General features: G+C 37.9%; 1 protein-coding gene across 1 annotated transcript; it reads right to left on the bottom strand.

Annotated features, from left to right (window-relative positions):
• Window positions 1-11816: 11816 nt before the first annotated feature.
• LOC122089581 (phenolic glucoside malonyltransferase 1-like) lies at window positions 11817-14549 on the bottom strand. Its single transcript, XM_042659311.1, has 2 exons — window positions 13091-14549; window positions 11817-11899 (listed from the first exon to the last, which is right to left on the bottom strand). Exons 1-2 carry the CDS (start codon window positions 14547-14549, stop codon window positions 11817-11819), a joined length of 1542 nt encoding a protein of 513 aa, XP_042515245.1.
• Between the last annotated feature and the right edge of the window lie 2115 nt (window positions 14550-16664).

Below are 16664 nucleotides of genomic sequence, written 5' to 3'. Positions count from 1 at the left end.
AATTATTTTTAGAGAAATATTACAGACAGGAAAAAAAAAACTCTCAACCTTCTCTCTTTTTCAATTCTTTCAATAGAAATATTTTATGTAAATTAATTTGTAACTAAATGTCTATTTTCTCTCGTCCTATCGGATGTGGATCAAAGTGATGAGTTTCCAATCAATAATTGTTTCAAAAAATGGAATCAGATCGGCTACGGTTGATCCTAATTTTGGACATTTGAAGCCCTTGATTCTAGGGGTTTTTTTTTTGGAACTAGATTGTTGAATTTTTATATTTGAGGAATTGATTTATAACATTCAAGTTGAACCCAACCGGATTGAAATCGAAAAGGACCAATTTGATCCCCAATTCCAAAATTAAAATCCTTGCAATCAATAAACCAAAACAATTGGCAAGTTCTATAGAAGTGGATAACCAGAGTGTTGGGAACAATGCCCACGCTCCTATATGTGTTTTGGTGTTACTTGATTTGAATAGGTGTGATTAGCACAAGAAGAAACACACTTGGAAAGCTCAAGTCAAGAACTCAAGGAATAATTCATGGAGATACAACCTTGAAGCTTAAAGAGAGGAAATTCTAAGTATGAATGCCAAGACTCAAGATGAAATCTTCAAGACTAAAGATAAAGACTTCAAGACTCAAGTTGAAGACTTCAGACTCAAGATGAAGACTCTAGGATAGGTCAGTACACCTTGTATAATGTACACACTCTATATATGCACGCACCTCATGCATTGCATAACATCATACTAGAATGACCTTAGGACATCCCTTAAGCAAGTATGGAAGCCCTTAGGTGGTATGGTACATACTCATCATATGTGTTCTAGTAATATTCTGTGAAAATCACAATGACCTGAATCAAGGACATTTTGGGTAACCTTAAGATTGGTATCAAGATATGAACCCCTCATGTAAGTTGTAGGAAATCGAGTCATGATTCCAACGCAACTGATTTTAGGTCAATCCGAGGTCGGACCAAAAATTTATGATCAAAACATTGATGACTGATTAGTATGCCAGCATTCTGTCAAAACAAAGTGTCATGTTAGCGATCAACCAGCTGGAAGGTCCGGTGGATCAGAACTGTTCGAGACCATAGCTGGTCGATGGGTGAAATGTCACAATCGATCGGCGACTGCTGGAAGTGCCCAATAGCTATATTTTGCTATAAAGGCTCTTTCCGATCGATCGGCTACCAATGGTGGTCAACTGGTGGACCCATAATACAATTGTTAGAGCATGATTTGTTGCTTAAAATGCCCTCCTAAGTTCACCTATAAATACCAAAGTTGTTGTTAATTAAATACTAATAAAATTTGAGCAATAAGATCAATATAATGAGCATACAAGAGTCAAAAAGCTATTCTATCCTACTTGAGTTGTTCGGTCTTCCAAATCTCAGAAGAGCTCAAGTCTCAATCAAGTCTTCTACATTCTTCTGTGCAAGTTAAAGCGACAGAGAAGACTTCATAAAAAAGTGCATCATTCATTTCTCATTTTCATCATTTGCACCACACCAGAGGTATTCCTCTTATTCCACTTTTCTCTATTTTACTGTTTTTACAATTCTAGACTGTCCTTAGGATTGTAAGGATTCTCTTATCATAAAAAGAGTAAGGTGCCTCTCTACCCGCAAAGGAGATTGTAAATGTGCCTCTCTGCCTATAAAGGAGATTTATAAGGACACTCTTATCCATAAAAGATTGTAAAGGTTTTCTTCCCCACCTACTGTACTAAAAGGGAGAACTAGTGGAATATCTTACAAGAAGATTCTTGTAGGGAGTGGACTAGAGTCGAATTAAGTTGAACCACTATAAATCTTGTGTTGTGTGATTGTGTTTATTTTATTAATTTCGTATTGTTTTTAATTCACGATCATGCTCAAGGATACTATCTCGAAAAATTTAAATTTCCACTAGTATAACCTATTCGCCACCTCTAGGTTATTTCAATTAGTATCAGAGTGGGAGCTCAAATTATTTAAGACTAATTTGTCTTAAAAGTGAGTCAAAGACAATAGCCACATTCCAAGGACCACCACAAGACATAAAAACCTTGAAAACCCCTTACTTTGATGGAGAAAAATTCTCTTTTTGGAAGTGCAGATTCAAGAATTTCGTCTGTGGACATAATATTCTAGTATGGAGAGCGATAGAGAATGGACCATACACCATCACCGAAGTCATGGATGGAAAGACAGTACTAAACGAAGAAAAGGAATGGACAATAGAAGACATAGTCCTCATTTAGTACAACTTTTGGGCTATCACATTCCTTCAGTATGCCCTCAATGAGCAAGAATTCAACCGAGTCATAGCTTGTGACACAACCAAAGAAATTTGGAACATACTCTTAGTCACACATGAAGGTACGAAAGAGGTAAAGGAAAGAAAGGTAGATCAACTTGTCTCAAATTACGAATCATTTATTATAAAAGAAGATGAATCTATAACTTTCATGTTTACTCGTTTTACTGGCATTGTAAATACCCTTAAGAGTTTAGGTAAAACCTATACTAATGCTGAGAAAGTCAGAAAAATTTTAAAAGCCTTACCAACCGCTTGGAGGCCTAAGAAGATAGCCATTGAAGAAGCTAAAGATCTAATAAAGATATCCCTCGACCACCTTCTGAGATTCTTGCAAACCCATGAAGTGGAGCTAAAAGCTGATAAGCCAACCTCTAAAAATAAAAGAAGAATTGTAGTGCTAAAATCTTCTCAGACAATAGAAGAGGTAAGTGATGGCGATGAAGATGAAGAGTTCGACATGGAGAAGGAAATATCACTCATCACGAGGAAATTCAATAAATTCCTCAAGAAGAAAGGAAGAATACAGCACAAGAACAAATCCTACGGAAATAAACCCTATGGAGAAAAAGGTAAGTCTAAATTCAAAACTAAGGAAATTTATTCTAAAGATATTTTGTTTTGAGTGTAGAAAGCCAGGTTATTTCAGAACTGACTACCCACACAAACCAAAGAAGAAGGCTTATGCAGTGACATGGGACTCAAGTGATGGAGAAGAAAAGAACGACTCCGAAGAAGAAGTCACCAACCTAGCTTTAATAGCTATCGGAGATGAAGATCAAAAGGTATGTCAAACCTAACCTAATTCTCTCATAAATGACTCTAATGAAGAACTTCAAGAAGCCTTCGAGGCCCTATATGAAGAAAGTCTGAAATTAGAGTCAGATAAAAATAATCTGAAAAAAGAAGTTGACATACTCAACAAAAGAGTGGAGGCACTGACTTCAAAGGTGAGTGAACTTGAGGAAGAAAACTCCAAGTTAAACTCCACCCTTTGCACCTTTACCTAAGGGCAAAGGAACCTTGACAACCTCCTTAGATCTCAAAGGAAATGTCCTAATGAAAGAGAAGGACTGGGCTATAATGGACAAAATCCATCTAGGAGAAAAGAAAAATAAAATGAGAATCCACGAAGGAGTGACCATGGTAACCAACCATCAACTTCTTATATCAAATGTGGTTTTTGTAAAAAGACATGGCATTCCATAAACGAATGTAATGCTAGGAAAAGAAAGACCACAAACTCTCAAATTAAGAGACCAAGAACTAGAGTTAACCATGCTTACTATTACACACTCCAAAGAAGGCAATATACGCCTCAAGAGGGTCCTAGACCTATGCCTAGATATAGAAGACCCCAACCTCAAAGGGAATACTCTATTGAAAGGGCCCAAAGGCAATACCAAGATTATGAGAACTACCCTTGAAAGTCTTATATACCTCATGGGAAATACGAAACCCAAGGATCCTATAGACCTCAAAGGTATTACACTCCTCAAAGACCAAATGGGTCATATGAACCTTAAAGGACCCAAAGAAACCCAAAGTCATCTCAAAGGTAGAACCAAAGACCTAAAAAGTGCAATACCACTTGGGTTCCAATAGGAACATTCGATACTAACAATGACGGACCCATGAGATTATGGGGACCAATGTACAATTGAACTACTGTTGTAGGTTTGCTTAAAGAATAAGGTGGAAGCCAAGTGCGTAATCGATAGTAGATGCTCCAAACACATGACATCCAACAAGAACCTATTTTCAAGCTTACGGGACTACGACGGAGGATGGGTCTCCTTTGGAGATGACAGCAAAGGAAAAATTGCTAGAATTGGAAAGATAAAACTTGGAGGTATTTCAATTTCAAATGTCTATTTTGTGAAAAATCTGAACTATAATCTTCTGAGCGTAAGTCAATTATGTGGTATTGGATATAAAATAGAATTTGATGTTTCTCACTGTTACATCAAAGATGCAAATAATGATCTCATTTTAAAAGGATTTAGAAAGAATAATATATATGTTTGCATGCTTGAAGAAACAAGTCCCTTGAATGCATGTTTGGTTTCTAACCATAGTGAATCCTCATTATGGCATAGAAGACTTGGACATGTAACTTTCAGGTTAATCCAAACCATTGCATCCAAGGATCTTGTTAGAAATCTTCTTAAAATCAAATATGGGAAAAAAAATTTCTGCAATACTTGTCAAAAGGGCAAACAAACCAAAGTTTCCCATAAGTCAAAGAATATTGTTTCTTCTTCAAGACCTTTGGAACTCCTTCATTTAGATTTGTTTGGACCTATTAATGTATCTAGTATGAATGGTAAAACTTATACTTTTGTAATTGTAGATGACTACTCTAGATACACATGGACTGTCTTTTTAAGAAATAAAAATGACGCTTTCAATGAGTTTGTAACTCTATGTAAGAGGTTACAAAATTAGAAAGGGTATATAGTAACCTCTGTGAGGAGTGACCATGGAGGAGAATTTGACAATATAAGTCAGTTTGACTTATATTGCAATAAGTATGGAATTGACCATAACTTCTCCGCTCCTAGAACACCTCAATCTAATGGAGTTTTTGAAAGGAAAAACAGATCACGACAAGAGACAGCTAGGACAATGCTCAATGAATATTCTTTGCCTAAATATTTCTGGGTTGAAGCTGTGAATATAGCTTGCTATGTGCTTAATCGTATAATTCTTAGACATTTGCTTTCCAAGACCCTATATGAACTGTATTTTGGTAAACTACCAAAAGTAGACTACTTTAGAGTATTTGGTTGTAAGTGTTTCATCATAAACACTAAAAACCATCTTGAAAAATTTGATGCAAAATCTGATGAAGGAATATTCTTAAGATATTCTCTCAACAGTAAAGCATATAGAGTTTTCAATAAAAAGTCATTAATGGTTGAAGAATCCATGAATATTAAATTTGATGAATCATTGCTTAATGACTTGAATAAATCTCCTGTTGATGATGATGATGATACTATGTTTGATGAGATAAAGAAATAAGTGAATGATGTTTCTCTTGATGATTCTAAGGTAAAAACAAATGATTTTCCTGTCGAAAAAGTAGAAACACAACCTAAGGAAGTTATCCCCAATAGGAATCATCCCTTAGAAAACATTATAGGGGATCTAGATGGAGAAATCCAAACTAAATCTAAAACCCGAGAGGTATGTAACCACATTGCATTTATCTCAAGGATTGAACCCAAGGACATAGAAGAAGCACTAAAAGATAGTGATTGGATTGTTGCTATGCAAGAAGAGCTTTGCCAATTTGAAAGAAGCAAAGTATGGGAACTTGTCCCAAAACCTGACCACCACACCATCATTGGTGCCAAGTGGGTTTTTCGAAATAAACTAGATGAAGATGGAAACATAGTAAAAACAAAGCTAGATTAGTAGCCAAAGGGTATAATTAGCAAGAGAGAATAGACTATGATGATACCTATGTACCTGTAGCAAGATTAGAATCTATTAGAATGCTACTCACTTTTGCATGCCATAAGAACTTTAAACTATACCAAATGGAGGTAAAAAGTGCCTTCTTGAATGGTTACATTCAAGAGGAGGTGTACATAGCTCAACCTCCTGGTTTTGAAAATACAAAGTTTCCAAACCATGTTTTTAGACTTGAAAAAGCCCTCTATAGACTCAAACAAGCTCCTAGAGCTTGGTATGAAGGACAGAGTACCTTCTTAATTGAAAGTGGCTTCTCAAGGGGGAGGATCGATACTACCCTATTCGTAAAGAATAAGAATGAAGATATACTCATTGTTCAGATTTATGTAGATGATATCATCTTTGGCTCAACCAATGAGAAAATGTGTACTGAATTTAATAAGAAGATGAGCAATGAATTCGAAATGAGTATGATGGGAGCATTAAACTTCTTCCTAGGACTTCAGATTAAACAAACTAAAAATAGCATATTTATAAACCAAAGTATCTATACCAAGGAGCTTCTAAAGAAATTTGACATTAACAGTAAAAAATCTTTAAACTCTCCAATGAGCTCATCCTTGAAGCTCACCAAGGATGAAGATGGAATTTCTGAGGATGTTATTAGATATAGAGGCATAATTGGGAGCCTTCAATATCTAACGGCAAGTAGACCGGACATCATGTACAGTGTATGTGCATGTGCTCGATTTCAAGTGGATCGTAAGAAATCTCACCTCACTGCTGTAAAAAGAATCTTTAAAATTTTGAAAAGCACTTGTGACGTAAGATTATGGTATCCTAAAAACCAACCCCTTGACTTAGTTTCTCAGATGCTGACTTTGCTAGCTGCCATATCGACAGAAAAAGTACCAATGGTACCTGTCACTTCCTGGCCTCATGCCTCATTTCTTGGTTTAGCAAGAGACAAAACTCCGTTGCTTTATCTACCACCGAAGCCAAATATGTTGCCACGGGTAAATGTACCCAAATCCTTTGGATGAAGCAAACTCTCCAAGACCTTGGAGTGAAGTTCGAATCTTGTCCAATTATGTGCGATAACACCAGTGCCATTAACTTGAGTAAAAACCCCATTTTGCACTCAAGGGCAAAGCACATAGACATTCAACACCACTTCCTATGAGATACCATTCAGAATGGCGATGTCTCCCTTGAGTACATCGAAACCAAGAAACAACTTGTAGATATCTTCACTAAACCCCTAGATAAAGAAAGGTTTTGTATCTTGAGGAAGAAGCTCGGAATTTGCAACCCATTTAGGTAAAGAATAAATTCTTACAATGCATATATTAAGCCCTTGAGAAATCGGATCTGAAAACCCCCTCAAAAATCCTTTTTCTGGGTTTCTGGTAAAACCTGCAGATGCCAGTCGACCACCCCTGACAAAACCAATCTCCGGTCGACGGCCAAAAAAGAACCGATCAACCACCACTGGCCGAATGATTTTCTGATTGACTGCCTCATCTAATCGGTCGACCGGTGCCACAAAAAACCTCATTTTCCCCTTTTTTAAAACCCAACTATTAGGGTTCATATTCTCACTTTAAGAGACCCAAAACCTTTAGAACCCTATTTCAACTATTTCTCTCTCCAAAACCATAACCTAGACTCCATCTATAACCTAGATCTACAACGACCTTCACCTATAACCTACTGTGTTTGCCAAATGGTTAGCATCAATCTTCCCTTTATCATCTTAATGAACATGTTGGCCTGTGGAGATAATCTCCAAAAGGGAAATCTCCCTTATGGACGACTCATCTGCCAAATTCTGGAATATTTTCATGTGGATTTCTCTAATGAAATCTTTGAGCCTCTTTCCCAAGAGATCGACAGCTCCACTGTTCGCAAGATGAACCTCCTTCCTAGGAAGACCACTACCTCAAAGAAAACTGCTGCTGGACCAAGTCAGCCACAAGTGATGACTCGCCAGCCTATGGGACCATTGCTGATCTTGAGAAGTTTGGTAACATCATCCTTGCCCAGTTAACAAAGATGGAGAGAAAGCAAAATGAAATCCTCAAGCTACATTGAGAAGACGAGGAAGAAGAAGAAGATGGCGAAGGAGATGAAGCTGAAGACGAGAGTGAAGAAGAATAGACTGTTCACTTCTTTTTTAGAAGATGTGTTTTGTGGATGTTATGTTTAAACTATACTTTTATTTTATGTTTGAGATGGAACTCATTTTTTGTCTTTTCTTTTCTATGGAATCCTATGTGATGCACTGTTGAAGTAATGCTTATTTTAATGCTTAGATGTGTGTTATGTTTTGATTGGCTTAAATCTTATCTTTATTCCTAGCACATACTTAGGGGGAGTATTTCATTTTATATATGCTGCACATGCTTTAAAATTTTGTATCTCCTTCTTGTTGTTGACAAAAGGGGGAAAATATTTGATTATGAATTGTCTTAACATTCTGGAAATGACTTAATTGTTAATGCTCTTAAGATTTTAAACATATTACTGTCATTTCTAGTGTTTGTTTATCATCGCCAAAAAGGGAGAGATTGTTGGGAACAATTCCCACGCTCCTATATGTGTTTTGGTGTTAACAAAAGAACATGTAGCCTTAACTTGATTTGCTAAGTGTGATTAGCATAAGAAGAAACACATTTGGGAAGCTCTAGTCAAGAACTCGAAATTCTAAGTATGAACACCAAGACTCAAGATGAAGACTTCAAGACTAAAGATGAAGACTTCAAGACTCAAGACGAAGACCCTAGGATAGGCCAGTACACCTTGTATAATGTACAAACTTTATATATGCATGCACCTCATGCATTGCATAACATCATACTAGAATGACCTTAAGACATCCCTTAAGCAAGTATGGAAGTCCTTAGGTGGTATGGTACATACTCATTATATGTTTTCTAGTAATATTCTATGAAAATCACAATAACTTGACTCAAGGGAATTTTGGGTAACCTTAAATTTGGTATCAAGATATGAACCCACATGTAAGTTGAAGGAAATCGAGTCACGATTCCAACGCAACTGATTTCAGGTCAATTCGACATTGGATCAAAAATTTATGGTCGAAAAACTGACGATTGGTTAGTATGACAACATTCTATCAAAACAGAGTCGTCATGTTGGCGGTTGACCGGCTGGAAGCCCCGGGCAATCAAAACTGTCCGAGACCATAGCCGATTGATTTGAGAAAAGTCTAAATCGATCGGTGACTGCCTGAAAATGTCTCAACGATTATATTTTGCTATAATGGCTCTTTCCGGTCGACTGACTACCAATGACAGTCGATCGGTGGACCAGAATACGATCGTTAGAGCCTGATTTGCTGCCTAAGATGCTCTCCTAAGTTCACCTATAAATATGTAAGTTTCTCTTAAGTAAATACTAATAAAGTCTGAGCATTAAGAGCAATATAGTGATCATACAAGAATCAAAATCCTATTCTATCCTATTTGAGTTGTTCGGTCTTCCAAATCTCAGAAGAGCTTAAGTTTCAATCAAGTCTTCTACATTCTTCTATGCAAGTCAAAGCTATAGAGAAGACTTCATAAAAATGTGCATCATTCATTTTTCATTTCATCATTTGCACTACACTAGAGGTATTCCTCTTATTCCAATTTTCTATATTTTACTGTTTTTACAATTCTAGACAGTACTTAGGATTGTAAGGATTCTCTTCTCCTAAAAAGAGTAAGGTGCCTCTCTACCTGCAAAGGAGATTTTAAAGGCGCCTCTCTGCCTGTAAAGGGGATTTGTAAGGATACTCTTATTCACAAAAAATTGTAAAGGTTTTCTTCCCTATCTACTGTACTAAAAGGGAGAACTAGTAGAATACCTTACAAGAGGATTCTTGTAGGGAGTGGACTAGACTCAGATTGAGTCGAACCACTATAAATCTTGTGTTATGTGATTATTTTTATTTTATTTATTCCACATTGTTTTTAATTCATAATCACGCTCAGAAACACTATCTCGAAAAGTTTAAATTTCCACTAGTATAACCTATTCACCCCCCTCTAGGTTATTTCACAGAGGACAATGAAAGGAGTGCATAATACTCAAAATCTAAACTACAATAGGCTCTAGGCTCAAGCTATCTTTAAAGCAGACTACGCTCTGAAAAGAACAATATTTGTCTAGTGTTCCGTGTGTTTAAATGCAACTCCTATTTTGAGGGATTGTGAAAAGACACCCTTGCCTTTTAAAATAAGGGTTGTGTTTGGACATGGGGAACACTAGATAGACAACATTCCTCCTAAAAATATATAATTGTTAGTGATATAAATTATAAAAAATTTGGTGATGTTGTTACCCCCCCCCCCCCCCAAAAAAAAGTTTGGTGATGTGTCAGACAATTTAGTGGAAGATTTTATAAATTTTTAATACACATAGTATAAAGTATATAGTGTTGGGCTAGGTTGGGCCAGGCTCGTCCCAATTCCTTAGCCTGAGGTAAATTGCACTAAGCCCCTATCGTAGATTATCTTCCAACCTGGAGGTCAAATTACGTCAGTAACTTGAGAATTTTATTTGATGGAGGAATCTATTCTGGGGGATAGCCCCATTTCCTCGGATTTTTAAATTTAAATTTATAATGTTTAAAACAAGATTGGACATAAAATGAAACAATGGTTCTAGTTCCCACTTCCATGTTTCAACTACACATAATTAGCTAAAACAGAACAAGAAGAATGCTTTGCTCAGGGAGTGAGGGAAGGTGGAAAGCTTCAAAGGCCTAGGAACTTGTGGAAGGGGGAGGTGATGGAAAGGTGCTGGCGAGTGGTGGTGGTGGGGTGGGAGTAGGATGAGAAGGAATGGGGCGGGAGTTGTTGTGGGGGGGGGGTGGGGAAGGAGAGACGGTGGAAGTGGAATGAGATGTAGGGACAAAGGTGAGGTTACAAGGTAGAGTTGCAGGCTGATCGGAGGGGGTGGTGGTGATGGTGGTGATAGGGATGGGAGTAGGGTGAGAGGGGCTAGGTGGTTGCTAGAGGTGCTAGTGGGGAGGTAGAGGGGTTTTTCTTTTAAACAAATTTAATTGTGGTAAATTATCAACGTTAATAATTATTATTTTTCAATAAAAATAACTTTTTTACTAGGGTGAAAATAGTAAAATTGGCACAGGTAAATATATCAATACGATCGATTAATTATATTAACTGTGATTAATTTTTTAGATTTTTACGACAGTAAATGCAACCGTTTATAAGCAATTTTCTTGTAGAAAATTTAACCTTATTAGTTGTTTTTTCTTGTTATAGATTTAACCCTTAGTTCACGTGACAAATGTTTTAGAGTGGCTATTAAAATGGACATGTCCAATCTATAAGGTATTTTACATATAAAAATCTTTTCGATATCGTGCTATTGTGTAAATCTTTTTAAGTGGCGAACAAAGGTGACAACACTTTTTGTTGTTAAAATTGGTGTTAAATGATTTTAAATTTCTCAAATATCGTATCCTTTAGGGTTATTTAATGATTATAACTTATAAACGCTAACTAATGCTAACTACATTCTATTTTTAGTTCAGAAAATTGGTCAGGCGAAATTGGTTTTCTCATATATGTATTTAAGCAGGATAAACAAAGGTTAGAGGAGAAAGCGGCGGGTTGGTGAGAGAGAGATTAAAATATTTATATAATAATATAATATGTGTTAAGATACTTTTGTCATGTGAAGAATATATATATATATATATATATATACAATCAAAAGTAACCTTTTCACTTTATATAATAATATGCTATGCCAATGAAATACGTACGATGGAACCCCATCTTCCTCTAGTCCTATGAAGTATGAATTACCTTTACTAAGGGTAATTTACAGCACCATCCCCTAAAATATGCCATTATTATAAGAACACTCCCTCTCTTTCATCAAATTAGAGTCAGACTTCTTATCATCAGTCACTATTAAGGAATATGCCTTATATGTCAACTACTATATTTTATTTTAAGTACCAAAATGCCCTCACAAAATTTGAATTACCTAAAATACCCATGTAAAAACCTTTTGCATTTCTTCTCTGCAGGTGAAACCCTCACCATCCTCTCTTTCCTGGTCTTCCTTCATCGTCATCCAGCTCTGCCTTCTCTGTGGCGGTTCCATCGCCATTGTCGCTAGCTGCAACGACATTGGAGAAGACAGTTTTTGTATCAATATCAGCTACAGAAGAACCTACTGGGTCCCCGAAGGGGGATGGCCAAGAATCGGTCTCTGTGGAGTGCCGTGGAGATCATTCGGAGGGGTGTAGATGGACTGTTGTCAATTTCCCCAAGGTGAAAGCTAGGGCACTATGGAGCCGTTACTTCGACGTCGGTGGGTACGACTGTTGTCTCCTCGTATACCCGAAGGGTGACTCCCAAGCCCTCCCTGGTTACTTCTCAATTTACCTCCAAATCGTGGATCCTCGTGGGTCATCATCTTCCATATGGGAAAATACCTAATTGAGTCTATAAACCTGTTGCAATCAGTGCTAGTGGTGGCGGCCCACGGTTGATCTTGAAACTTCTCAAACAACCTTGGAGTGCTAGTGGGTACCTATTCGCAGCCACTGAAGGAGGCTTCGGCTTTGGTGATATATCTACCAAACCCGTGGGCTTCAAATTTTCTAAGTTGAGGAAGTTCAATTGCATTGTTGGAACCCCCGTGGCTTTCTCATTGTTGCTTTTGTTGGTGGTGGTGGGCGCCTTTTCTTTTGCAGTCTCAACCTCAGAGAGGGGTTTGTGGGTGTTGGAATCAATGCCTCTCTGTCAGAGCTTTTCTTAAGCTTTTCTTAATGCAAGGGGCAATACTCGACCGGGACTTGTAGGTATGGAGAGGAAAGAATGAGAGAAGGGGAAAATCGTTATTGGGTTAAAACATGAGTTTCAGTGAATAGGGAGGGTATAATGGTCATTTTATTTCTTCATTTAACATTGATTGACGGTAAGGGGTCTAAGCCTAATTTGGTTAAACAGAAGGGGTGTTCTTATAATAGTGCCATTCTCTAAGGGGTGGCGATGTAAATTACCCTTAATTTAATTGGATCCACACACACGAGAGAGAGAATGCTCCCTTTGACATCTTCTAACAATTAAGGTCAATGGCATACAATACTATAGATCAATACAAATGCTATATTCCATTATTCCATTATATCTAACAAATAAGAGTAATTAATACAAATGCTATACAAGCAATCCAATGAGATATATTGCCCTAGCTAATAGGAGTCTCTGACCAGTGCAAGGTGGTCGATCAAGAAAATTAATTAGGAACTTTGGGTTAGGGAAGGGAGGGAGTGGACGAGGGTGGGGCTTAAAGAAGGCTCACTACACTGAGCAGCATTAAGCCCACCATTAAACAAAGAAACAAAGGCATTCATTTGTTTCCTATTCAGTACCAAATCAAACTCTAACCCACCATCTTCCAAATTAGAGCTCTCTTTCAGGAACATAGCTCCTGTTCTGTCAATGGATGCCATCTCCACTTTCTTCGGCCTTCCAAGCCCAAAATCTGTCTCGTAAAGACCAAACTGGGGTGACCCAGCTGCAGCCAAAACTCGACTAGACTGCACCTCCAACAAATCTGAAACTCCATTCTCTAGTCCATTTAAAATATCTGGATTGTTCACTACTCCCTTATGAATTGCTCCTCCTATTAACTGTGCTGCCACAGCAAATCCATCTCCTCTCATGAAATCAGTTTTTTTGGCAATCACCACAACCGGTTTAACACAATTACCAAAATATGATTTTGGCATTGGAGGGTCCAGCCGAGCCCTACAATCAGCATTAACCACGAACCGAGTTTCATTACTGTTGGACTCCCCAGCTTTTGCTTCTGCTTTCAACAAACACACCCATGTGTAGGCGCAGATGGACACCAATCTGGATGGAGGAATCATAGATTGTGTTTGTTGATCATGATCCTTCTTCTTCTTGTATTGAGCAAAGACCAACTCCTTGAGTCTCCTACAATTTGCTTGATTTAGCTCGAAGGTAGCTCGAACCATGTTGGGTTGGAGTTTGATATCCATCACTCTTAATCTTCGGTGGTTCATTTCAGACACCACCGGGAATTGATCAGAAGACCCCTTCATGAATCTATCTAACTCGTTCAAGTATCTATCTGAGATGCCGTCACGGTCTTTAATTCCAGTTCTATCTGAGAATGGGAGGGAGTCGGGTGATAAAGATGGAGATGCATCTCCTAACTTGGACAACGAAGCCCATGTCTTCATGAAGTGGGAGAATGCTCTTCCATCGCAGATGGAATGGTGATGTGCAACTCCAATACAAATGCCAGAATTTGGGAAAACTGTGACTTGTATTGCCAACATGGGGACAATAGGTCCATTGGCCGGCAAATGAGGTACAAGGTGGCGTGATTCAGCAGCATCTTTTAGGTGGTTGGCGGAGAGATGATAGAAGTTGGCTTCAGACTCAGCGACTGTGAATGAGACGGAGTCTCCATTTTTGTACTGGATAATGGGCTTATTATTGGTGGGTTCATGAGTAGGCCATGAAAGATTTCCTGCAAGAGTGTAGAAATGGATGAGGGTGGAAGAGAGTGTGTGTTTGAGGTGGGGAAGGAGGGTATGAGTGAATTCAGATAATGGGTAGGGGAAGTCATAGAAGAAGAGCAATTCCACGGGTGGCAATGGTAACCAATGTATGTCAAAGAAGGTGAGAGGGAGAGTGGTGCAATCCCCCGGAGTGACAGATCCCGACGGGGGTGCAACTTTGCACCGATGTTGAACCTTCACCGGTTTGAATGAAGAAGAAGCCATGGAAGTGGTAGAAACCATATAGAGATAATAAAAATGTAACCGAAGGAAGATTATGGGGAAGGGAGGGAGACCAAATTAAAGCAAAGCAGCAATATACCAGTGAAGAGAAGAAGTATAGCAATATATGACAATGAATGAAACACGGGTTCCATTTGAGAAACAAGGGTTGTCTATAAATAGATAAATAGATGATGACTGCCTCAGGGTCTGTCTCCCTATTAAGATTAACGATAAAATATCCACTCCACTCAGCTTTCAAATTTTTTATTTTTTGGTAGAAGCTAACCTTTCAAACTTTAAACAAATATCACTAAAATGAAAGACGTGGATGTACTTCCTGAGAGTTGGAATTCAATCCAAATGGGGCCCACAGATTGTTTACTATACTTTTTGACTTTGTGAAAAAATACATTTTTTAGACAATTCTCTCCCTCTCTCTCACACACAGTTATGGATTAGGTTAACAGACTCCGCCCTCGGCTCTCAGTGCCCTTAGGACTTAATCTATGATTTCGTAGAACCAAAAACTGGCGCAAGTTAGCATATCTATGTGGGCCACCCAGTGATAGTGACACGTATGACCGAATCCCCTCATGGCCATCACATCGCTTAACGAGTGGAAAGTGGAACACTGGGGGCATCATGGGCCATTTTTACGAAATCTTTTAGGCGGTTGGCGGAGAGATGGTAGAAGTTGGCTTCAAACTCAGCGACTATTAATGAGACGGAGTCTGCATTTTTCATTAAAAAGGAAAAGGAAACTAATCAACCACACGCTTCAGGAAATAAAAACGAACCAACATCCAATCTTATCCTCCTACATTCGATATTACCATCAACAGGAGAACAAGAGGGAAACTAATAAAATCTAAAATGAGGCCTTCCCTCTGAATCCCCGGCAATGAGATCACTCAAATAAAAAGACGTGGCCGTACTTTCTGAATGGAATTCAATTCAAATGTGGGACCTATTGATAGTTTACATACGTTTTGACTTTGGGAAAAGCACATTTTTTAATAGAAATGTGTGTCTCTCTCTCCAAGGATTGCTTTCCAGACTCGGTCCTCAAGCTGGCAAACCCCTCTGATGGCCATCACATCGCTCAACAAGTGGTACGTGGAACAGTAGGGTTCCCATAAGTCCAATTTTTTTATTTTCAGCCATTGGTTATTTGGCTGTACTTCTACTTTTCTTATAATGTGGTCTATACTCATTTGTTAAATATACTTTTTGACTTTTTGATTTTTTGAAAAATACATTTTTTTAATACAATTCTACTGTATGACCTTTTGGAAACGCATTTTTTTAATACAATTCTACTTTTGAATTTATAAAAAAAATATTGTTTTAATTCAATTTTCTCTTTCTGTCTCTCCCACCCGCTCCCCCCCTATCCCAAGAGTAATGGACTAGCCTTCTAGCCTCAGCTGGCAGCCCTCGAGTCAAACCCCCCCTGATGGCCCTCACATCGCTTAACATGTGTTAACTGAAAAAGTGGGGGTCCCATGAGTCCAATACTTCTGAGGTCAACAACAGAGCCCATTGAGCCATTGGCTATTTTGTTGGAACCATAAACAAAATAAAAAACAAACTCTGTAATTGGAGTTTCAGTCAGGCAATTTGGCTGACTTTCGTATCTGCTGACCCACCTCAAACAAACATGTTCCAATGGAGAAAAGAAAAAAACAGAAATATATATAAAAAAAAGAATTCCACGGCCTGGAGGCTGCAATTAAGTTTGACATAAGTAGCAACACGTTCAGTAGGATTGGTGGTGTGGCATTTTCATTTTTTTTTAATAAAGTTTTTCTATATATATGGGTGGCTGAATGAGGCGATAAACTCCTCAATCTTCTGGGTCCTATGGCCTTAAGGTCACGAGGTGAATGGATTATTCACCGTAATATTATATTACGAAAATTTGGTCTTATTATTAAAGCTAAAATGAAGTTGAACATCAAAATTAAACAGCAACTTGTATTTGAAGCAACTATAAAAATAGAAAAAAAAAGAAAAAAAAGAAAAACCTTTATCTCTCTAAATTATTGTACAATCACGCATAATGTACAGTGATGAACAAAGATGTCGGATAGGGATAAAAGGGGTTCATCGTAG

Source organism: Macadamia integrifolia, chromosome 9, assembly GCF_013358625.1.
Source record: "Macadamia integrifolia cultivar HAES 741 chromosome 9, SCU_Mint_v3, whole genome shotgun sequence".
NCBI classification, from domain to species: Eukaryota; Viridiplantae; Streptophyta; class Magnoliopsida; order Proteales; family Proteaceae; genus Macadamia; species Macadamia integrifolia.
The sequence above is the reverse complement of the archived record's forward strand: the minus strand, read 5'-3'. Positions and strand labels throughout refer to the sequence as shown.